The sequence below is a fragment of the Protopterus annectens genome, chromosome 3.part0, assembly GCF_019279795.1.
Source record: "Protopterus annectens isolate FY-2018-M chromosome 3.part0, PAN1.0, whole genome shotgun sequence".
Classification (NCBI taxonomy): domain Eukaryota; kingdom Metazoa; phylum Chordata; order Ceratodontiformes; family Protopteridae; genus Protopterus; species Protopterus annectens.
Genome location: NC_056731.1, coordinates 474594101 through 474618525, shown reverse-complemented (window position 1 = coordinate 474618525; position 24425 = coordinate 474594101). Strand labels below are relative to the sequence as shown.

At 36.9% G+C, this 24425-nt stretch overlaps 1 protein-coding gene across 3 annotated transcripts in view; it reads right to left on the bottom strand.

The window, feature by feature from the left end:
* Positions 1-24425, bottom strand: part of PHACTR1 (phosphatase and actin regulator 1) — a 1877004-nt gene that overhangs the window by 1123986 nt on the left and 728593 nt on the right. For all 3 annotated transcript variants that reach the window (XM_044064898.1, XM_044064897.1, XM_044064899.1), the window contains one exon: positions 16806-16886. In XM_044064898.1, the coding sequence (XP_043920833.1) occupies positions 16806-16886 (81 nt within the window). The remainder of the gene's footprint in view (positions 1-16805; positions 16887-24425) is intronic.

The window sequence follows — 24425 nt, the reverse complement described above, 5'->3', positions numbered from 1 at the left end:
CGACAAGCATTTTCAGATCTATGCTATGCATTCCAGTATACAGACTAGCCATGCCATGAATTAGACATTAAAATACCTACAAAAGTCAGAGGGGTTGGCAAGACACAGCCATTATCATTTGTATAGGTGTGGCAATACAGTAACATGGGACAATAATGTTACCATTAGTGGAAAAGTCATGGGTAGTGCCTGTCAGAGATCATGTCCTTAGGTGATGTGTGAAGCTTCCAGGGGAGTAGTGTGTACCATCTGTCCCTGAAGTCTCAGGTCTGGTGGTTTGTGCTCCATTGGAGGCTGCAAAACATTGAATGTATATGCAGGAATGTTGCAATGATCTTTGCTGTATGGTTGAGGCAGGTGGATGGCCACTACTACACTCTAACCAACTAGGGGTATATTTTGTTTGGGTGACAAATAATAGTGAGTGGGCCACTGTGGAACTATGGGAGCCTGAGTAGGATATCTGTTGGGGTGCAGCCACTGTAGTTAAATGAGTCATCCATAGCCACATGACCATCTATGGCCAGGGGTAAAAGTGACAGTGGAGCAAAAAGACTATCATTCACAGCCACACAAGCATCACTGAAATCCACATGATTGTTCATTTTCTGGTGTGGGAGGTGATGGTGAAACCAGATGAGTGTCGTCCACATCCATGTGAGAATCCACGATAAGGGATGGAAGCCGTGGTGGAGCCATCCATCTGTGTAAGGTAGCAATGCATGTCTGCAGTACACAGCTGTTTCTCATCTTAAGTCTGCCAGTTGCAATCAGCCACAGGGATCCACTAATGGTTACTAAACGACCTGTCATTCCCTGCAGTGGTTGGTGGTTTTCATAGAAGCCATGGACACTGTAATACATGTTAAAGAGCACACTGAGTATCTCTGACATGGTCTGATTAGCATATATATATCTGTCTAGATCACAGTCCTTTACATCTACTGGTTGATGTCTAGGATAAACACCAACATCAAGGAATAAACAAGCCTCAGGGTTCCAAAGGCACCAGTGTCTCTTTCTCCAAGGATATATGTGTGTGTGCGTGTGTGCGTGTGTGTGTGTGTGTGTGTGTGTGTGTGTGTGTGTGTGTGTGTGTGTGTCTGTATCCCCCAGATCCTGGCAGCTTTTGTGCTGTCTGTGTACCATGTGTGGGATTGACAGGTGATACAAGCGGACCATCCCAGGCCTCTGCTGCTTCCCCAACTGTGAGGATGGGGGACACTTCCTCAGCATGTATCATGTGCAGCATCATCATCATTATCAGCATCTACCAAAGTGCTGACCTCAGGCATGTACACATCTGTACTGCCTGATATTTCCCTGTAGAAACTGTGAAACATACAGATCACTTAACGTATAAGTTGGTACATGTGTGATCCCCATCAGTATGCCAAGAATATACATAGCCTATGAGCACAGATTCTGTTTGTGAAGGCTTAGTGTCCCTGGGTAACAGAAATGCATCATTTATTTATTTATTTAAGTCTGATGACCGTGGAAGTCCACTGGGCCAAGAAGAGCCTGTTTTCAGTGGAGGCCCGAGGAGAAAAGCTCCCCAATAATTGCAAGTTACATTTCACATGTTACAAAAGGACATAGTTCATACAGCTAATTCAATATTAACAGATAAGCTGACAAGATGACAGTATGGCATATGTTTGTCAATGTGTCATGTCAAGGGGTGGCACAGTGGTGCAGCAGATAGTTTTTTCACCTCACAGCAAGACATTAATCAGTTTGATTCTCAGCCAGGGCGCCTTTTCTGTGGAGTTTGAATGCCCTACCTGCATTTATGTATTTTTCGCCATGCAGTAGGAGGACTGAAAACACTAACTTGCCCACAGATATATGTGTGTGTGTGTGTGTGTGTGTGTGTGTGTGTGTGTGTGTGTGTGTGTGTGCGTGTGTGTGTGTAGCATGAAAGAACATGCGTGAACATTAGCTCTAGATGATTGCCACTACTGAAGTGACACCCTGACCCATGGGCAAAAAAAAAAATTTGTAGGCAATATCTGCTTGCAATGGCAAGTCACACAGCTCACTTAGTGTGTCCAGTACAAATATATGGACATTTGTAACCTGTGGTGCAAGTATTGCAGTTGCTGATCTACGGATCATGGGTGAATGTAATGCACATGGTCATATTTGAGTAAACAAGGTTGGTGTGCTGCCAATGCTCTACATGACTGGAATTTGTCATCAACTTCCCTATTGCATCCCCAACAGACACTCATGCAGTCCTAACCAGGCCAGGTACCACATCAAGTCCCCACCCACAATTATTGTTCTGTCAGCTTCTTTACTAAAGGTTATAAGGAACAGATCAGTCTCTTTCAGTTGGTGATGTCTTGCTGGATCAGCCACAGTGGGTGACTTGTCTGTGTCTACATCATGTGGCCTATTATTTGCATGGAACATCATGTTGGTGACCCTGCAATGCACCTGCAACTCTGTCTGGTTGTGTCCATCCACAGAATTTATTTGCTGCACCATTTCCTGCCACATCTTGACCCTGAAGGCCTTGTCCTGCTTATCGTTCTCCTGGATTCTCCTTGTAAGTTGCATAGGGCCTGCAACAAAAGCTCAGTCTTTTGTGAGGAGAATTATTCCATGTGCTACTATTTTTTTTTCTTTTTGGTGCCATGACAGTTGCACTACAAATGTGGGAACATATGTGGATCAGTGTATACATACACAAGTATTCATGTTGGACAACACCCACCACCTCATTAACCCCCATCAAATTTGTGGTGGGAATTGCCTTGCACAATGCTATGACAAAACTGCTTTCACAATGTGCCAGACTGTGTTACATGTGGGCATGTAATTCACATACAGTGCCCACAGCACCAGGACCTAGAGCACAGTGCTAGCTCACTGCATTGCAAGCCCAGCATCCACTTCCATGTGGGTATGCAATATGGTCTTTATATATTTCTGTACTCTCTTCCTGGATCCCCATCCCTAAAAGTATGCAAACTGCCATGCCTGTTTCCTGAAGCTTGTGCAGTTGCCCTCCAAAGGACAACAATCTATTGTATTTGTGCAGTGAAGGATTTGCCCCACCATGATAACAGCAGCTGTTCTGCTTGTTTCTGTGCTCTTGCCAACTGGAAGGCCCACCCCAAGCCTTGCAAAATGCCCTGCTTGCTCCAAGTGCCCTTACTCTCCACCCCAGTACAGTTGAATATATCCCTACCAAGGATATTCAGTGTTAACATGCAGACATCTCTGAGGCGTGACAACTATTTGTGGCAGCCATGCACCCTTAAGTTGTCTCTGCAGTATGGTGACACTACCAGTATTCCTGTCTGCTTTCCATTCCTATACATATTAGTATGCAAGCCTTAAATTATAGGTAGAGAGTCTTTCTGCTCCTATGTTTTCATTTTTCCTGAGTCATAGTAAGGTAGGTTTTAAAGTATTGGTATGGAGTCTTTCTGCTCCCATGACTATAACATGGTAATTATTTATTTTTTATTTGTAGCAAAGGAGGATATTCCAGTAGCACTTTGATGTGTAGCCTTTATATGGACTTCCAGCTCTGCCCATATAGCATATATGAAATGGTCATGACTCTGTGAATGAGGATTCTGTGATGAAACCTACATGCTGATAGCCCCAAGTCATGCTACCTCTTATAGTGCAGAGTACTGACTTGTGCAGTGGACTACTGCCATTTTTGTGGGAGCAGCTTCATTATGCAGCATGTCCCCAACATATTTATGCTCTGTCAGTACTAATTCATATCTAATCCCTTGCAGGCCATGTCACACATATTCAGCCACTATATTTATCTTTCTGAATACCCCAAACATTCCATATCCTTTTCTTACTAGAAAATTGAAATAGCTTTCACTTTATATATATATATATATATATATATATATATATATATATATACACACACACACACACACACACACACACACACACACACACACACACACACATATATATATATATATATTTTTTTTTTATATATTATATAGCTAGATAAATACAGATATATAGATAGATGCACACACACACGCGCACACGCATGCACGCACGCACACACACACACACACACACACACACACACACACACACACACACACACACACGCACACACAAGTAACCCTGACAGACCAGACCCATTTTCAGAGGCTATCTAAGAAGAAAAAGACATAAGACACACACACTAGTACAACACATAGCTTGACAACAGAGAAATACAGTAGTAACTCTATTTAGTCTGCAATGCAAGTTGTTCAAGTGAGGAGCTGCAATGCTGAACAGAAGGTATGTGTTGAATAGGTAAATCTTTAAATTACATACAAGGGCTTATATACTACTCATCAATAAGCTAAACAAACAAAAAAATGTACAAAGTAATACATGAGAGTTAACAAGAGGTCCATCTTAACAGCCATAAAGAAATTCTGCACTGTAGCTGTTTGACTTACTATGGGTAGTCATGAGATGTTAGGATGTTAGGAAGATTACTGTTCTAGCTGAATTCTTCAGCTGGAGAGAACCAGTAGATGTTTGCTTAGGGTTTTAGAATATTAACCATCAGTATAGTTATTGGGTTGTCAAAAGTGAAATAATTAAGCTCATAGAAATTGCAGTTTTGACAAAAAAAATTACATGCAATTTACATAATGTTTTAAAAGCAGGTTTGGTGATAATAGAACTTATATGAACTGGTAATTGATTCATTTGGGATGTGAGAAACCTTGGTGTTTGTTTTGTTTTTCTCTAGTAGATAAAGATTAGCAGACCAATAGATTCAATTGCATAAATACAAAGCTAGCATACTAGCAAGGCGTTAGTTTAGTCAGCTGGAGAAGTTCAAAAAGAAGAGAGAGGCTGTTGAATGTGTGTGTGTGTGTGTGTGTGTGTGTGTGTGTGTGTGTGTGTGTGTGTGTGTGTGTGTGTGTGTCTGCTATAATACCCTGATTAGATGGAAGACAATGTGCTTTGTATGTTGTGGCTTTGCAAAAATGCTGGCCATGCCCATATAGTTTTATTAGTTATTAGAATGCTTTTTATTGAAATTGGCTTTGTGGCTCTGTCTCTTTGTCTTTCTGTGGTTCTGTTATGTTCCTCGATGCAATGAGCTGTCCAGGGTGCTAAAGTATTGTGTATTGCATAATGATTGGTTCCCTCTGGTGAATTACTGTTGTATTTTACTTAAAAAATAAAATGTAAAAAATAAAAATATATAAAAACATTTTTTAAATAAAGAACGTTTTTTTATTCAGTAACTCTAAAAAGTAAAAAATAAGAAAGAAGACTGAAAACTTTGCAAAAGAACACAGACAAGCTGATTTCAGAAAAGCATTCCAGGTTGGTTTTGCTCATTCCTGGTACTTCTTCTGGTACTTCATTACCAGAATCAGCAAAATCAACCTCAAATGCTTTTTCTGAAATCAGCTTGTCTGTGTTTCTTTGCAAGGTTTTCACTCTTCTTCCTTGCTTTTTACTTTTTGGAGTACCTGAATAAAAAGCATAGTTTATTTAAAAAATTTTTTTTATATTTGTATACGTTAATGAGTTTCTAAAAAAAGACTGCAACAAATGCTAAATATACCCCAAAATAAAGGCCACTTTTGGGAAAATGAATACCACATGATGGAGCAGTAAAGGATTTGTCAAGTGTTTTCTGTTACAAAATAAGGTAAATGTGCATACCTTTTCTGTTTTTAAAGTAACACTGAGTGCATGAGTGGCCTGCTGTTTGAACTGATAAACAGTAAGGTATGAAGAAGTTTAATTTCTCTCTTGTATCCTACTGGTCTTTGCTCTTTTGAATAAAGTACAGTTGTGTAAGTAAACTTACCATAACAGTGAATGTTTGAATGATCACTGCTACAGTAGCCTTAGCTATATGAATTATATCCTACAGAGGATACAACAGCCAGTCAACTTTCAAAGCTTCATGTCACCTTCAATGTGCCCATACCATCAAGCTGAGCTGACTAAAAAGATAGGATTGGGAGCCAAGCCCTTCAGAACTTTCATGCCAATTGAAAGAGGGAGGTAAATAGGATTAAAATATGTACGTATATACATACTCTGGTAAAATAAAAAAATAAGGGGGGATAGAGGGAGGCAGTGGATTCTTCAATAGTAATTATATGAACATCTACTGTTATGGTAAGTGTACTTACACAACTATGCTATGTTCATCGTATTGATCACTGCTGCAGTAGCCTTATCTATATGGGTAGATTACTATAGCTTACTACATCTGGGAGGTGGAAGGAGGAGGGTCCAGGAACCCCTGGAGAATGGTCCTAGCAAAGCCTGATTTAGACCTAGAGAATGAATTAAGCTTATAGTGCTGCTTCAAGAATACTTCTAGAATCTCACCCTTTCCAAAAAGGTGAAGCCAAGCCTCTGGTAGAGTGGACCTTGACCTTGGCTGGAATAGTTTTGTTGTGGTGAGTATAGCAAAAGATAAATAGCCTTAGACAACCATTTAGAAATAGTCTGCTGTCCCTTCTTCTTAGATTTACAAGGATTAACTGAAATGAAGATCTGCAAGATTTAGCTCTGCCAAGATAATATCCAAATTGTCCCAAGGTATGGAGTAGCCTTTCTTCCATACTATTAGGTTCAGGAAAGAAAATGGGGAGATGGACAGTTTGACTTAAAGTACAGACAGATACTACAGTCTCTGTGGAAAATGAAATAGGGTTGACTCACCATAAGAGCTTGCAACTCAGATACTCTTCCTACAGAGTTCAGAGCAATCAGTAAAACTGTTTATGTGTTAAGAACTCAAGTCAGCCAGAATAGCTGGTTCAAATGGAACAAGTGTTAGCTTCTCCAACACAAAATTAAGTTCCCAAGGAGGGGGCACCAGTTTTCCTGGTGATGTCTTAAACAAAACCCCTTTCAAAAAAATTTTTACAAGAGAATGCATTGAAAGAGGAGGATCGATGAACAGATATGCTGAAATTGGTGAAAAATTCACCTTTATGGAGGAGGAAGAAAGGCCATAAGATAGTAACTCACACCAAAATTGTAAAACCAGAGAACAACATCCTTGACCTGGTGCTGGTTATGTTGTTGGCACCAACTAGAAAACCTTTTCCAGTTGCTAATATATGATTTTCTAGTAGCAGGCATTCTTACCTCCATTAGTACCTGCTGCACATCCTCAAAAACAGGTGCCTAAAGGGAATTAAGAGCCTATCATCTAGGCAGTCAGTGGAATCTGTTTGGGGTTAGGGTGTATTAAGCATCCCTGATCTTGTGTGAGTAGATCCATTCTGTGAGGAAGCCTGTGGTAGTTGCCCCTGGCCATTTCCAAAAGAAGGGAGAACCACTGTTGCTTGGGCCAGACGGGAGTTACCACAATGATCTCAGGGTATTCCTTCTAATATTCAGAAGTATCCTGGATATCAGTGGAAAGGATAACAATATTGTGCATGGCAAAGTAAGAGCAGCAGTCTTCTATGTCTTTTTGCATGGAATCCTGGAGAAGAATCTTGCCAGCTGATTGTTTAGACAGGAGGCAAATAGGCTGACTTGGTGATCCCCCACAGATAGAACAAATCTTGGAAGACCCCCTGATCTAGTTTCCATTCAGGAGGTTCTGCACTTTTCCTGCTCAGCTTTTCTACCATACAGTTTTGCTCTGACAGAATGTAGGATGCTTGTAGAATGAGATTATGTTGTGCAGCTATATTCCAAGCTAACATGGCTAGTCTGCAAAGGGGGTATGACCTGATTCACTCTTGCTTATTGATGTACCACATGACTGTGGTATTGTCTGTAACACATTGAAGAGGCCCCAGAGCCAAAGAAGATTCAGAGAGTTGAGTGCCTTCATCAGGAAATACATCTCTTTTGTATTTATGTGTTTGTGTCTAACCTTGGTAGCCCACACATGTTGTAGTTTTTTCCTTCCTGAAATTGCTCACCAAGAAAAGTCCAAAGCATCTGTGGTGACTGACTGATTTGGAGCAGGGAGTTTGAAAGGGGTGAGACCTGGATTTAAAGATATTTGCTGTCACTACCATGTGATCTCTCTTTTGACATACCCTAGTGCTGGGATTTGAAAGACAAAAGGTGTTAGTGCGGGTACCAAACAGAATTCAGATACCATTGTATCTTTCTCACGTGGAGTCTTGCCAGGTGTATCATGAAAATCCCAGATGCTATGAGATCCAAAATCCTGAGGTATTCTCTTGCACTGACCAAAGTCTGAGTGGAAAGCCTTAGAAATATATCTAGATATTGTCTATTTTTCCAATGGAAGAAAAGCTGTTTGAACTGAGCTGTCTAGCACCCCAGGAACACAATTTTGTGTGAAGGCATCACCAATTACTTTTGAATGTTCTGTTGGAATCCCAGCTTGTGTAAGAGATTTCTCATCGAAGTGAGAGATTCATGACACTTTGAAAAAGACTCTGTAAAGATAAGAAAGTCATATAAATATTGGAAAGAAGCAAAGACATTGTAGCCTGCAATGAGCTGTAACTGAAGCTAGACAATTTGTAAACACTCTTGGTGCATTGGATAGTCCAAATGGTAAGTCAGAGAAACTGATGATGTGACCCAGGCACACAAAACCTTAAGAAATGCCTGAAGTCTGGATGAATAGGGATGTGATGATGAGCCTCTCTTAAATCTAGTATTACCAGGAAATTTGAATGGGGAAAAAGAGGTAGCAGATTGTGGCATCGCATAATTTTGATCCAGGGCATTACCACAAACAAGTTTAAAGAATGAAAGAAGGAAAGACATATCCAGAACTGGCCTCCAAACATTTTCTTTCTTTGGCTATAAAAACATCCTTGTATAAAAACCCAACCTGATAAGGAAGAAGTGGTTCTATCACTCCATGGGACAGCATGTGACTGGCAGGTGAAAAAATATTTGATGAGGAATTATCCCTTGAAAAGGAGGGATTTCTGCCCACTGCCATCTGTAACCCTGATGAATTATTTTAAGTAAATATTTCTCTGAAACTATCTATTGCCAAAGAGAAGAGTGGAGATTCAGACTTTCTGGAAGTGAAAAGGGACTGCCAGTGTGGGAGGAGGAACAAGGTCTCTGAAATAAAAATTCTGACTTGTTGGACTGTCCTTGGTTTTAAGGGATAGAGAATTAATTTTGAAACCTCCTTGACATTTCTTATTAAACATCTGTTTACCTACATTTTGTTAAGACTGTTTATTTTATTTCCAAAATTAGATGAGGGGTTACAGGATCCCATAGAAAAGATGGAAACAGAGGGCTGAAAAATCTTAGAAATTCCCTGTATCAATGTACCCTTTTCAACACATTTTGAGCACCTCTGCAGAAAACCAAAACTAAATCTCTGTCAAAAGAAGAATTTAAAATCTAATTTTTCACGTCTTCTGGCAGGTTCTGAAAATGCAGCATCAAGTGTCATACATACACTGTAAACAATGAGCGGTGACTTGTACAATGGAAGAAACTAAATTACTTAAAGCAAATTTTTCCCCAAAAGAAGAAACTGGAGACAAAATATTCATCAAATTTATACAATTAGTCAGAATAACTTAAACACATGAGCCTAATGATTCAAAATTCTGAAAATCAAATTAGTAGAAGCATACACTTTTTCCCCCATTCTTATCATTAATGTTTCCATCCTTATCAGAAGGAGTAGGATTGGAATTAACTAAATGTTCAGCAGTAGTAAGATTAACTAAAGCTATAGCTGCTGGGTCATGTGTAGGAATAGTGTAGAAGACTGAGGAACTTTATGTATTTTACCTGCCTTTTTAGTGGTTGCAGGCTGATACCAGGAAAGCTGCAGGCAGTGACACACACACCCATTCTTCAAAGCTGACAAAACTGGGAGAATTGATCAAGGTTCTGGAAATTCTTTCCATAACAATTCATATTTTTTCTGAGGGACTGAGAAACCTTGATATTTTCTCCCACTGAAAACACTGGCATATTCTGGAAATAGTCACAGAGAAAGAGAAACCCCCAGAGGGAGAATCAAAAACTGAGCTCTCTTCTGAGTCTGAATCAGAAATCTGTGGAGACTGATAGTTTGTTCAATGGTTAAGACAAAAATTATGCCTCTTTCAGGGGAAACAAGCAGTAAAAGATAGTAAAAATTAAAAGTCATTAAAAGTAACTTTTTCACAAATAAACACAGTAAAAAGCATTTCAAAACACACTGTTAGCCCCAAAAGTAAAATAAACAAAATTTCTACAGAGAAAAAACGTTTTCTGATTACTTTAAATAATTTTTAAACTGACAGGAAAAGAATGCGCTCCCATTTAAAAGAAAAGCTAAGTCTCATGACAGTCCATTAAAACACAAACTCCTAGCTTAAAAATAACTTTTCTAAATGGATGAGTGTCAGATGACTGGAGCATCATTAAAGGAAGCAGATTCTTCAGTGGGATGTTTGATTCTGAACCGTTCTTTATCTACAAAAAGGGCAGGAGCATACAATACTGGCTAACTGATGTTTCACTATCGAGTATTTTCTAAATCTTATGAAGCTCATTACAAGAGTAAAAGTGCTGATATATACACTGGATTTAATCCCCTGTCACAGGTTTCCATACTATACTGCTATTAAGGTTTCTGGACTGGTTTCCCATGCCTGTGAGTTACTGATATGATAATGTCTGCAGACGGCAGCCATATTTTACATTATAATAAAAATCTGACTTGGATAAGAGAGAATGACTACAGACACAATATTAAAAATTCTGGCTTCACAAAATACAATGCAGTTATATACAGACACCTGGCTGGCAACATTAGGACTCATTTTAAACTCTGGAACTAATTCTCGATACTCTGTCAACTAATACTGGCCTGAGGAACAGAGATTACTTTACCTAGTAAAATTGACATCTAGGTATGTTTTTTATTTGTTTTTTTTTCTGAAGTAGAAATTATTAACAATTATTCTAAACATAGTTTAGAAATGCATAGATGTTTTTCTTAGCATACTCAGCCTTGTAGTCATAGGTTAGATATGGAAAATGGATAATCTGTTTACCCATATGACTTATTTATTATTTATTTATTTTCACTTGTTAACCGGGTAGTGCCGACTGGGTCAGTAGCCAGTTCTCAGTGGAGACCCAGGGAGAAAAGCTCCAAGGAATATTACAATATTTTTTACATTTGACATATGGCTATTACAATGACTACAGTGCATAAATTAATACAAATAGAAATACAATTGCAAGATTCATAACATGTTGTCTAAACAGCAAGTTTTTTTTTTCTTGAGAATATAGCACAGTCTGGGAGTGAGAAGGCTTAAATACTCAGGAGATATTGAGAAAGGGTGGCGTAAAGAAAGAAGTTTGACATTTATGGGTTAAAGTATTTAGCCTGGGTGAGAACAAGCGCAAAGCCTATGTCTACAAAAATATTCCTTTTGGGTGTGTTTAAATGTATGTGCATCATTGATGGACAGAATATACTGTGGTAGAGAGTTCCATTGTTTGGCAATGATATGGGAGTACAAGGAGATGCCATAAGAGTTTTGGGTTTTATTAACCTTCAACAATATTTTATTAACAGACCTAAGTGATGTTAGGCTACTATAGGGTTGGACAAGATCAGATAGCGCAAGGCAGTTGTCAGATTTGTACAGGACTGTATGAGGGGTTAGTAGCTGATTCAGGGTAAGAAGATAAGGCAGCTCTAGCCAATTTAGCTGAAGAAGGGCAGTACAATGGTGAGATCTTTGAGACTGATTAGTAGTAAATGTGGCAATTTTTTAATAGCAAAATTCAAGACTATTTAGGTCAGATTTGCATAGACTGGTAAATATCTGAGAGCAATATAGAAGGGACGATAATAGATGGGTTTCAGCTGTTGCGAGTTTGGCATGGTCAGTGAGATATGTTTTAGCCCTATAGAGTGAACCCAGTTTGATGTGAACCTTTTTAATAGTTAGAGCAAGGTGTTTATCAAACTTAAGTCCACAATCAATTGTGACACCAAGAAGTTTTGTATGTTCAATGGGCTCTATTATAGTGCCACTGGAAGAGGAAATAGAGATAGTAGGTAGATTATTAGATGTTGGGGTATGATGGAAGACCATAAGCTTGTTTTTTGGGGGTTAAGTACAAGTTGATGGAGTGTTAGGTAATTTTCAATATTGTGGAGGGCTGGTTGAGTTTCTTCTTGGAGTTCTTTGATAGTGGGGGCTGAGCAGATCAGGGAAGTGTTATCAGCATATTGTACAATTGAGGCTGGGTTAGCTCCAGTGTTAAGGTCATTAGTACAAATTGTGAACAGAAGTAGGCTGAGGATTGAACCTTGTGGGACTCAAACACTTATAGGGACCTGGGGGGGGGTTATTGTCCCATAAAGTGGCTTGTTTTCTGTCAGACAGGTAGCTATGAAACCTTTTTAGGGCTTTAGGGCTGAAGTGGTAGTAAACTAGTTTGTTAAGAAGTATTTGATGCAATACAGCGTCAAATGCTTTTCACATGTCTAGGAAGGTAGCACAGATTAGTTGTTTTTTTGTTTTTAAGTTGATTTACAGTATCAGTAAAGCTGATTATTGCTGTACTGGTACTATGCCTGGGCCGGAAGCTATGTTGTGTATTAGATAATAGATTATTTGACAGGAAATGGTCTAAGATCTGTTTGTGTATACATTTTTCTAAGATTTTGGCAAATGGAGACAGAATGGCTATGGGTCTATAGTTGGATATGTCAGTAGAGGGTCCGCCTTTATGTAAGGGTATTATGTGAGATATTTTCCACAGGAGTGGTACATACTATTCAGAGATAGAGCAGTTAATGAGAAAAGATGTAGGGTAAGCTATGGCAGTAGCAGCTAGTTGGAGAAAGTCAGTAGGTAGCTGGTCATCAGCTAATGTGCAAGGTTTTCATTTGGAAAGAAGAGTTTTAACATAGCTTGTTTCGACTGGTTTGAGGTGGAGAAGGGTAGAATTGCTGTTAAGAATTTGAGGTATGGTCAGAGGTGTATTAGGGGTTTTGATGAGTACAGAGGTTATTGAGTTAATAAAGTGAGAGTTAAATTGTGTGGCTATACACTCATTTTTTTTTTTTTTGGTCAGAGTTGGGGTTGATGTAGTGGGTTTCCCTGGGTTAAGAAGGAGATTAACTGTTTGCCAGAATCTTTTGGGATTATGCTGGTATTTTAGCTGATTTGCTTGGAAGCAGGTTCTTTGTCCTGTTTAATTAGTTTTTTAGTTTGATTCCTAAGTTGCTGGTAGGTACTGATAATCTTTTTACTTTTACTGCTTTGATAAAGAGACCAGGTTCTATTTCTTTTTTAGTAGATGAATTGTTTCTTTTGACAGCCAGGGAAGCCATTTGGATTTACATGAAATACTTGTCAAATTTTGCAATATTATTAACCATGGGTAACTACACATTTACCTATGGTTTAAAGGGACTCACAAGCTTCATTAAAAGAGGTTGACCCATTCTCCTATAGGCTGAATATAAGATGAAGAAGCAAAACCATACTACTACATTGGTAACATGTACATGGATGTGTTTTCACATTTGTGTTACTCTTTGTAAAAGAAGAGGTACTGAATTTTTTTCCTACTATCTCGATATTAAGAAAATGTTTATATTCACTGGAATGAGTGTAATAGGAGGTTTTACAACTGCATCTTATCTTGTTTTGAACTTAAAAAGATTCTCAGCAGCAATTCACATCCAATATGAAAATTATGGTATTTCTTCCATGTATTTCAAGGTCTGCTTTTAATCTCCTCCTCTGTTTTGCTATTCCAACTGGGCCCAAGTGAATTCCATCTCATCCCCCTCCTTTGGGCTACTGTGAAACCTCCTACATTGTGAGGCTACGTTACAAAGTTCATGCATTTTAAGTCAAAACTCTACTGTGTTAGATCTGATGAAGTCTTCAAACAAAAGCTCTTATCTAAGATAACTAAAGGCAGATTATTTGTGAATAGTGGGAAGGCTCTGACTTATGTTGTGTTTTTATATATGGGAACTAAGTAATGGCAGATTATTTGCTTAACTCTGCTGTATTTACTTGGTTTTGGCCTGCTGAGATCTGTATAAACAGGCAGTAGATCTAGGTATTGAAAAGGGGATTATTTCACAACATTGAGTCCTAAAATGACTGAGATTGAAGTTAGTATCAGCTTGGAGATGCAACCTTTTGATGATATTCTATGGTTATTCAGGCTTTACAGAACCACTGGGTGTGGTAAGCAGGTAGGTATACATAGGAAGTATCTGACATGGACCACTTAATGTGTGTGTCCCCTTCTGAGTCATAGGACACTAACTTGTAGAATCCATCTAACATTTGCTCTGAGATAATGCTTGACAGTTTCTATAGGCTAGTAAGGTAAACTCTGTTTCTAACAAACCAAGGACTTTTATAGTTAAATGTCTGTATTCTAAAGATAGAGGTTTATTCTTCAGCTGCTTGAAATATTGCATGTTACAAACAGGTGGAGACTGTGCTGCTTTTCCTATAGATATTACCAAGTAAAGGCTTTACATTGCAATATTTAGAGTTTCCTTATGGCATAAAGAAATTACAAATGTTTTTTGTCAACTCAAGTAAATTAAAGACAGCATGGATAGACATTCCTATTACAGCCCTTGTGTACTGCCTCATCATTTTAATCAAAGACTGGTACATAACACAGTCTCGGAAGGCTTCCCATACAAGTCATATATTATTTTAACATTGATTTTTGTGCATTATATTTTATATTTTTATCACTATTTTGAGCAAATCTTTTTCTCTTCCTTTTCTTATTTTACTAAGATTGGCAGAAGTAACTTTGCGTTTTTGCTTAGGAGAAAAAAATATGCTTGCAGTTATGTAATAAGTTGCTGTTTTTCAACAATTACAGAGGAGTAAGATAGCTCTGTTAAAATATGGCATTCTCTCAATAAATGGTAATGGGATTTACTCAGTTTACAAACAGTACAAAACTGTCAAACTGCTCAACACCAGGAGCAAATTTACTACTCAAAAAAAGGAAAAAAAAATTAAAAGAACCAGCAGGTGGTTGAGAATAAGCTGTTATAAATGAATAGAGAATGTAATAATTTAATAGCTAATAATGATGCTAATAAAAAGGTATTTTGATAATGTGTAAACAGAAATTCCATTAACTTAATCCAAGAATATAAAGGAATACAGTGTTGAGTCACTTCACAGGTAAATATTAGGCTATCAGTCTGCAGACTATTACAAGCCCAGCCAATAATCAGAGATCAAAATCAAATCCTGTACCTTGTATCTGTGAGGTAAAGACCTTAACCATTATGCCAACCCCACCTCCCTGAAGCTTTACTTGTATCAAAGATTATATCACCCTAGATGGACTTAAACCCATAATAACTGGCTTAGGAGGTCAATGCCTTATCCATTAAACCACTGTAATATTTGTGTTTCTATACAGTGCCCACAAGTAATATCAATTCATTCTCTGTGTGCACCTTTTAAAAATGATAAAGATTTCTTAACAGATTTTGAGATAGGTCTGTAGGTCTTAAACACCATCTGGATATGTTACCCATCACCTGGAATGCATTAATGTTGCTGAATAATGGCAAACATGGTGACATTCAAATACTGTTAGACTTAACTCTAAAAGGTGAAGTGTTGAGCTTGTTTATTGTAAACCAAGAATTATTAGCCATGTGAATCCTTAATAATCTGCACTTATTTAACTTTACTTTTATCACAAAAATTGAGTATCTTCCATGCTGAGTAGGAATGTAGTATTTCTCCATGGGAACACTTGATCTTTTTTTAATTTCTGCAACTCTTCTGGGTTTCTAATATCATGACAGGAATGCACCCCATTCCTAAGTCAAAGTACGATTAAAGTTCATGAAATTTGTATTGTTTCACTCTTTGATGTCAGCCAAAAGTGTTCTTCGCAGACTCCAGCAATTGACCCCAGTATGGAGAAAAAGATGCCACTGAAGAATAGAACAGCTTTATTGAATATGGAAATACACTGCTGTAAACTGGTTACTGTGAACCCACATGTTGCATGACAGCAGTGTGTTGAGGATTCATAGCTGCTAGGAGCAGTCATGTTTTCAAATGACATAATTCACACCTAATGTATTACATTTATCATATTATTGTACAGAAAGGGCACATTTTAGTGTGAAAATCCATGCCATCATAACAACTGAGAAACTACACAGTTCAACATTTATATATTATCTGCTATAAATACTTTTGTTTTAATGGTTGCAAAATTATGTTAATATGAAATTGCATTTAATTAAACTCATCCTGTTTTAATACCTTGCTGTACATAGCTCTTACAGCCTATGTACTGTACATGATAACATAGACAATATCAGCCTGTAATGGGTGCTAATATTTATACACCATGAGGCAAATATTCAGTGTAATAGTCATGCTAATTTCAGGTTCTTACACCCTTACAGCTAAATAAAATGAAATTATATGATGATTGCAAAAATGCTTTAAATCCATAGAAATGCTTAACATAACATTACAAGTGAGTGCAGTTTAGCATAATTCTTAAAAACACTCCTTCATCTGATTCTCTGATCATATAAGTTCAGTAATGATTGTTTTCGTGTTTATCTGACTAGCTGCTTTGATTATTTCTTGAAACAGAAATATATGTTTTAAAGAAGAAGGATTTCTGTATCAACTATTTCAGTCAAAGAAATAAAAAATACTGTGAGCTAAACAAACAACAACCAAAACTGTACTTGAATAACATAAACCATTTTTCATATCGTAAAATCATTTTGGAATAGTGAAAGTAGAACAAATATATTTTGTTAAATACTACAGAAAAAATAGTGACCCTACCTTTTTCAAAGATTTCCTTCAGTAGTCCCCGTTTGATAAGTTCCTCTCTACTTTGCCTCATTGATATCTTTCGTTCCAGTACTAGTGGCAGGAGGGAGAAACATTAAGTATTGAATAAATAATAATACACCAGCAAACATTTCTTAAAATTGTTCATTTTCATTTGTAAATGTTTTTTGTCATTAATCATATTTAACATGCACAATAAACCATTCATTTGGGAATGTAAAAGAACTATCATTTTCGTACTATGTCAACAATCTAAAAAGCTAGTAACAATGCAGAAAAAATTCAAAAGATATTTTTTTAGTAGTCTTCCAGGAAAAGTAGTATATATTTCACTGATATCTTTATTCTGCTTTACTTGATATATTTTCCTCTGCCTTAGGTGACAATACATTGTCCTCAGATTTTGAGAACTGCCTTTTTAACTAGCTTATATAATTTTATTCAGTTGTGGTTCCTCATTATAGTTTTTTCTCTTTTCTCCTTTTTCCCTCTCACAGGCATCACTTTTAAAGTGCAGATGATACTTTTCATGCAGTTTTGCTGACACATCATATCCAGAAACAATTTTGTTTATATTATGCCTCAAAGGTTATTTTGACCTCATTATTAATTACTGTACCCACATTTATTAAAACAAAGGTTGTCTGTCAGACAAGTTTATTTGTAATTATGGGCTGTTCTACTAGTAACACGTCATGTGCAGTTGCCCCTTAATGTGATCCTTTATTCCAAAAGTGACATTCATTGAGTACTTTTGCCCAAAGGGCTTAATCAGATCTAATCCCATACAGTGGTGTTCTGAATTTATACTTTCTTCAGATTCATAAAAAAATAGAAAACAATAGTTTAAAATCATACTACAGTTGTAGCTCACCTCCTGCAGCTAAAACCTATGTGACTGGCTTGGGTGTAAGCTGGTAATTTGCATGGGTAAGATGACAGGAGCAGGAAATGTAAATTGGGATTGACTTGAAGCCTTGGTCACCTGTACGAATCAGGTGCAAGGATTTTTAAGTGACATGATAGGCTGAGACATATGTTGAGTGCAACTGAAATTGGTAGAAAAAATTGTCTTCTGATTGAGTATTCTTAGCGTACAGAACTTTCAGTCTGCATAATTCATTATGAAATTTTTATAGTTCATTATATATTTATACATTTCCATGGAAAGCAGCAGTTTGCATCAGTATTAGGATACATAGTCTGTGCATTTCATTATTATTGGCCATGGCATTTTTGCCTTTCGTTATAGATTATGGCATGTATATTTTTCATAGCTCACTGTATTTCTACATGGATAGCAGCATTTAAAAAAAATGCTTGTACATTTAACTGGATTTATTTTTATTTGATGAATATTGCTTATACACCTTAAAGTTTCCGCCTGGTCTCCTAATGATATCTACCTAGCTATCTGTATATATATATATATATATATATATATATATATATATATATATATATATATAAAATGAGCTTGGGGTATTGTGCTAACTGTCACCATCTCTCTTGATTCAATGCCACACTCCTGCCTTCATCGACACTCATGCCTGACTGTCACAGATCTTCTCTCACACAATCCATCCACCTCTTTGCTGAATGGCCTCATTTCTTCTTACCCACAAATCTTCTTCACCTTTATAACTATATATGGCATTTTCTTTCAAAATGCTCACATAAACACTCTTAAACATTAGCCAATCAGTTTTTGAAGATTCAGCATTTTTGTACTTATAGTGAAGGTGAACAAAAACATGCCCTTGTTCTTCTTGTAAAAACAAGTGAAAGCAGAAAAGATGAACAAAATCAGTCTTTAAAAGAGCTCTAAAAGCTTTTTGGAAAATATGAGTTCAGGATGGGGTCCTTTCTGTATACCGCAGAGACCCTTAGAGCTTGTCAAAAATGTCCAAGGCATACTTGGTTTTAACATTTACAAAGGAGAAACAGTAATAATTCCACAGAAAGGGAGGATGCCCAACAGCTTCCCATACAGGCAAGGCAAACTCCGCAGGTGTCAAGCATTCCAACAACTTTCTTTCACATGATATCATCTCCAAGCTTGAAAAAATATCTTCTTCTATTCAAAGTTATTGGGGGTCCTCCCCAGAAGTTCCTCTGTGATTAGAGGAAATCAACCCTGATAAACCTTCTCAGCTAATTGTTCATATACAACTGATTCTGTTGTCAACAATACACCATGTGGCTTTTCTACCTTCTTCACTAAAACCGGCTAAGAAGCCACTATATTACATGATTTCACCTTACATAAAACAACTGGTTCTAATATCTGCAAATGGGGTGTAGGCCCAGGAGAAGTCATCTGCATTCAGATGTTGTTACCCCTAGTAGTGAGCTATTTTAAACTGGAATAGCTGTAGTAGTAAAGCCCACATTGCACACTTTGAGCAAATGCCTGCCTGTCAGTAAAACCATGGAAGGTATGCATAGTGTCTGTAACTAATACAAATTCTCTGCTCAAGAAGTAATACTTAAGACAAGCTAAAACTCATTTTAATAGCCAAACATTTCTTCTCAATTAAATAAACAAACAAAAATCATGAACTGCACCAAGCCGCTTTTAATGAAGAGCTAAAAAGGCTCCAAAATACTAAGCGCTTTCACCATCAAAATTAATGGCTTCTTCAGAGTAAAAGGAGTATACAATTACATTGTTTAAACACTGAATTCCACTTCCACATTAACCAGTCACCTTTCTTGCTTGATTGTCAATCACATTAACACACATTGTAGTATTTGTTGCACCAAGACACATGCATAAAAAACATATATTTATATATACATGTTCCCCCATAAACATTCTCTCTCTCTCTCTCTATATATATATATATATATATATATATATATATATGTATACTTATTTTTTGTCTATTAATGTTTTTACTAAAAACTAATTTTGATTTTGACAAATCTTACCCCCCAAAAACCAAAATGACTTCAAACAACCATTGCCCTTTATGTTAAGATGGGCTTGACAGAAATGTGGTCGTTGAGTCCAGGGTAAGTTGTTGCATTTAGTATCACCTGCCATTTTCATTCTAAAGACTCAGCTCTAACATTGTCATCACCACCTCTTTCACTTGTCAATACTCGGTCAACTACAAAAAATATAAACTTTTAAAAATTGACACAAATCTTAGAATGCAAATATAATGCATAGTGATTGTCTTTATTTTTTACAGCTCTCTGATGTTCTGCTATCCTTTCCCTTAACCTACGTATGGTTTTCCCCACATAAAAACCTGAACATGATATACATGTTGCTAAGTAAACAACCTTCTTGGAATTGCAACATTTACCTGGGCATGGAATTATTCTATTATAACCCCTTACAGTCACATAGGGTCCATCATTAATGTATCTACAGTACCTGCAAGATTCACATTTATACATTTGTGAACTTGTAAATCTTATTTTTGATCTCTCTAATAAATTTGTTATATTTAAACCTCTTGAAAATACTATTTTTGGTGTCTGACCTAACTCTTTTTTAGTATCCATATCAAAAGCTAAGTCCCAAGATTTTCCAACAATGTCTATAATGTTGGATGTCTGGAGATTGTATTTCAAGACAAGAGCTCTAGAATCAAACAATTTAGAACCAGAAGGTTCAATTCTTTCCATTACATCAATAATCCCACAAATTTTTGTCAAAATAGGTTTAAATGATGTCTGCCTTCTTTTCATCACCTCTTTCTTGACTGATATCAACAGTTTCAACGGGTAACCTCTATTTAGAAACATTCCTAATAGGTTATGCATCTCAACTTGATATATCATATCATTACTTACAAAGTGTGATAATATGTCCTTTAATCACACTTCTATGTTGATGCAGTGGATGGCAACTTGAAAAATGTAACAGTGAATTGCTATATGTCTCTTTTCTATGGATATTACTTTCCAAACCTTCCAGTGTTTTAGTAAGCTTTATATCTAGAAAATCTATTGTTTTATTGTCCCACTTAAACGTAAAAGAGAAAAACGGAGTAGTTGAATTTAAATATTCAACAAAATTCCTGGCTTCATCCTCATTTCCCCTCCACAGAATCAGTATGTCATTCAAAAAACGATTATATACTACAATACGTTCAAAAAAAGGGGTAGGAAAAATAAATATTTCTTCCCAATGCAGAAGTACCAAGTAAGCAAAAATGGGGGAACATTTAGCCCCCATTGCCACCCCTGATATTTGATGGTAAAATTCTCCCTCAAATATCATGTAGTTGTTTTTAAGCACAAGTTCCATGAAATTAACTACATTATTCAACTATATGTCGTGGTGGTGGTGCTGCGGTAGCACTGTCGCCTCACAGTAAGACGTTGTCCCGTTCAATTCTCAGCTAGAGCATCTTCTGTCAGAAGACATGTGTGAATGGGCGTACCTTCGCTGAAGGTTGTGCGTCAGGGCTGGCAACTCGGCATGTAAAAATCTACTGCCAATCATTAGCGGACCGGAGTTCCGCTGTGGCGCTGAAAGACGCAACAATTCAACTTTACAACAGTCAGATGTTTGCTTCTCAAAAGGCTTTCCCTGAAATATTCCAACCCTTCTTCTTGAGGTATTGTTGAAAATAAATTTACCACATCAATGGTAAGACATGACCAGTTCAAATCACTTTTATCCACCCTATTTAGTCATTGCAAACAGTGCCAAGAATCCTTTAGAATATGCCCAAAACTGTTTAGCAAACCCTGTGTATTCCTATCTACATATGCTGCCAATGGCTCAGTTTTGGACCCCCTTGCTGCCACTATTGGTCTAAAGTATCCACTTGTTCGGCAATTAACGTCTTATATTAAGGACTCGTGGTCCTTTTTAGATGGTGTTCATCTATTTTCTTGCAGCAATCAATTTTTACAATTGAACAAAGAAGAATTTTATATGGCAGTTGCTGATGTTCAGGCTTTATATACTTCTATACCACAGACAGTGGGAATGGAGTTTGTCACTTATTTTTTACATAAATATACTGTTTTAAGTGATTCTAGTATTATAATGTATAATACTTTGCTGGAAATATTGTTAGAAAATACTTTTTTTCTGTTTAACAATAAGTATTATAAGCAGTTAAAAGGTGTGGCGATGGGGGTCACAGTAACCCTTGCCTTTGTAGGCCTCATTATGGGATAGTGGGAGATGGAATGTTTAGTTAATTTAAGCTTCTTTCCCAATATATTATACTATCGTAGGTTTATAGATGAATTGTTTTTTCTCATTAGATGACCAGTAAGTTCTTTCTGTTCCTTTCTTGAACAGTTGAACTCTAATAGTTCATTTTTAAAGTTTGTGGTGGGGGATGTTGGGCAGAAAGTGTGTTTTTTAGATGTTGAACTTAGCTGGCATTTGGATAAAAACAGTTTGTCAGCAAAATACACAGAAAGAACACCTATGTAAACAATTATGTACACTACACTAGTAATCACCCTTTATGTATGAAGCATAACATCCCTAAAGAACAGATGATTTAGGGCCTCTCGAATGGTCAGTGAGGAAGTTGATTTTCATGAAGAAATGATTTTCATCACTTCTTTGTTTGTAGAAAGGGGATATCCTTTAGAAGTGTTGAACAAGATTAGTTTAGAAATAAAAAGTAGAAGAGAGAAAGATTTTCCACCTATTTAATCTCGAGGTTTAATAAGTAACAACAGTAATAATAATAAAAATAAAAATTACAATTCTAACAACAATAAGACTTTTTTTCTACAGACCAACAGTTCAGTTGTCCCAAGGTTAGCAGTTGAAATGACAGTAGGCAGCAGTGGGATCATTTCCACTGTGTGTAATAATTGGAAAATCATAGCTGAGAACAATGAACTGAGGTTGGCATTAGGTTCTACTCCTCAGTTTGTACACAAGAAAGGTTTAAATATAAAGAGTATGCTGGAGAGAGGTCAAGAGATTAGTCTTGGTGTTAAATCTAATAAACCTAATGGCAATTACAAGTGTTATAATTGTAATAGTTGTAGGTATATACAAGAGGGGCCTTGTATCTGTTTGGGTAATGTGTTGCACACTATCAGAATACCTGGTAGATATTATTGCAACACTAGTAATATGGTATATATAGCTTTGTGTTCTGGGTGTCCTGCATACTATATAGGGATGACCACTAGATGTCTTAGTACTAGGATAAGAGAGCATTATTATGCTATCAAAACTAAGGACATCAACAGCGCACTTTTCAGACATACACATTTTTGTGAGATTCGAAAAGTTTTTGTTTTCTATTTTAGAACAAGTTTCAGATGATGGTGGGGGGGCAACAATAAGAACAAAGTAGAAAGAGGGGAAACTTTATGGCAACTGAGATTAGGAGCAGACAGTTCTCCGGGTTTAAACGATTCCATTAATATCAAATGTTTTTTAAGTAATAGAAAATTGATGATTTAATTGTTCAACTGTTTATTTGTTTTATGTGCTAATGGTTTTACTATATAAATCAATGGTGTTTTTATGGTCGTTATGTTTCTGAGGAAGTCTGCGGATGAAAGCGTTAATAAATTTTTTTTTATGCTAAGCTGTTGCAGTTCGTCTTGGTTTCAGCCTCATCCACCAGTTTGTTTTATTTGTTTTTTTTTTGGAATGGTGTTCCTTGTTTTTTAAACAGGAATATATAGTAATCCTTTCTCTCTGTCATTCCTCCATCACCACCAGTTCTGGGTTTCTTTCCTTTACTGCTTGTGTTTGGAATACATTTTAGATGTACATTTTCAGCAGGGATAGTCTCAGTATTATGCTGAATTAAATTAGTCCTGCCAAGCAGCTCTGAAAATATGTCCCTTTCTCTGATGTCCTGACAGAGTTTCTCTGTATTTACTTCAGGAACAGCTGTGCAGCTTTTAACTTCTTTAGAGAACATACTCACTAAAGAAACCTCATTTTCTTTCCAGGACTTCATCACATTTATATGATAGATAGATAGATATATAGATATATAGATAGATAGATAGACAGACAGATATTCCTAGTGAGCTATGTAGCCCATTTGCATTGGAGTCCTGGGAAGAAAAGCTCAACATGTACAATATATATGCTAAGATAAAATTCAGAATCATCAGTAAGAGTGAGAAAAGTTCAATATAAATCAATGTAAGATAAGCTATCTATCCTGGAAAGAGGATGGATATAGATCCTTGGCTAGACATGCTGAAATGGCCACAAGATGAACTTTTGCAGTGGAATAAGCAAGGCCAGAGGAAAGTAACTCGCATAACTATTTGAGCACCACTGGTACAAAATCCCTGATGAGCTCTTTGTTATTAGCTAGGCACCAACTAGAAAATCAATTCCACTTAGAAAACATAGGATTGTCTAGTAACATACTTTCTTGCTTTCTTCAGTACCTGCTGCAACAAACTCATGACATAAGTGCCTAAAAGGTATTAAAATAGAATCATCCAGGTAGTCGCATGAAGTTGATTGATACTGAGGTATATCAAACTCCACCTGTCTTGCATGAGTAGATCCAGTCTGTGGGAAGCTTGTGGTAATTTTCCTTGGCCGGTTCCATTAGAAGATAGAACCAGTGTTGCCTGGGCCAAAAGAGCGCCACCACAATTATTTCTGGTATATTTTTTTGAATTTTTGGA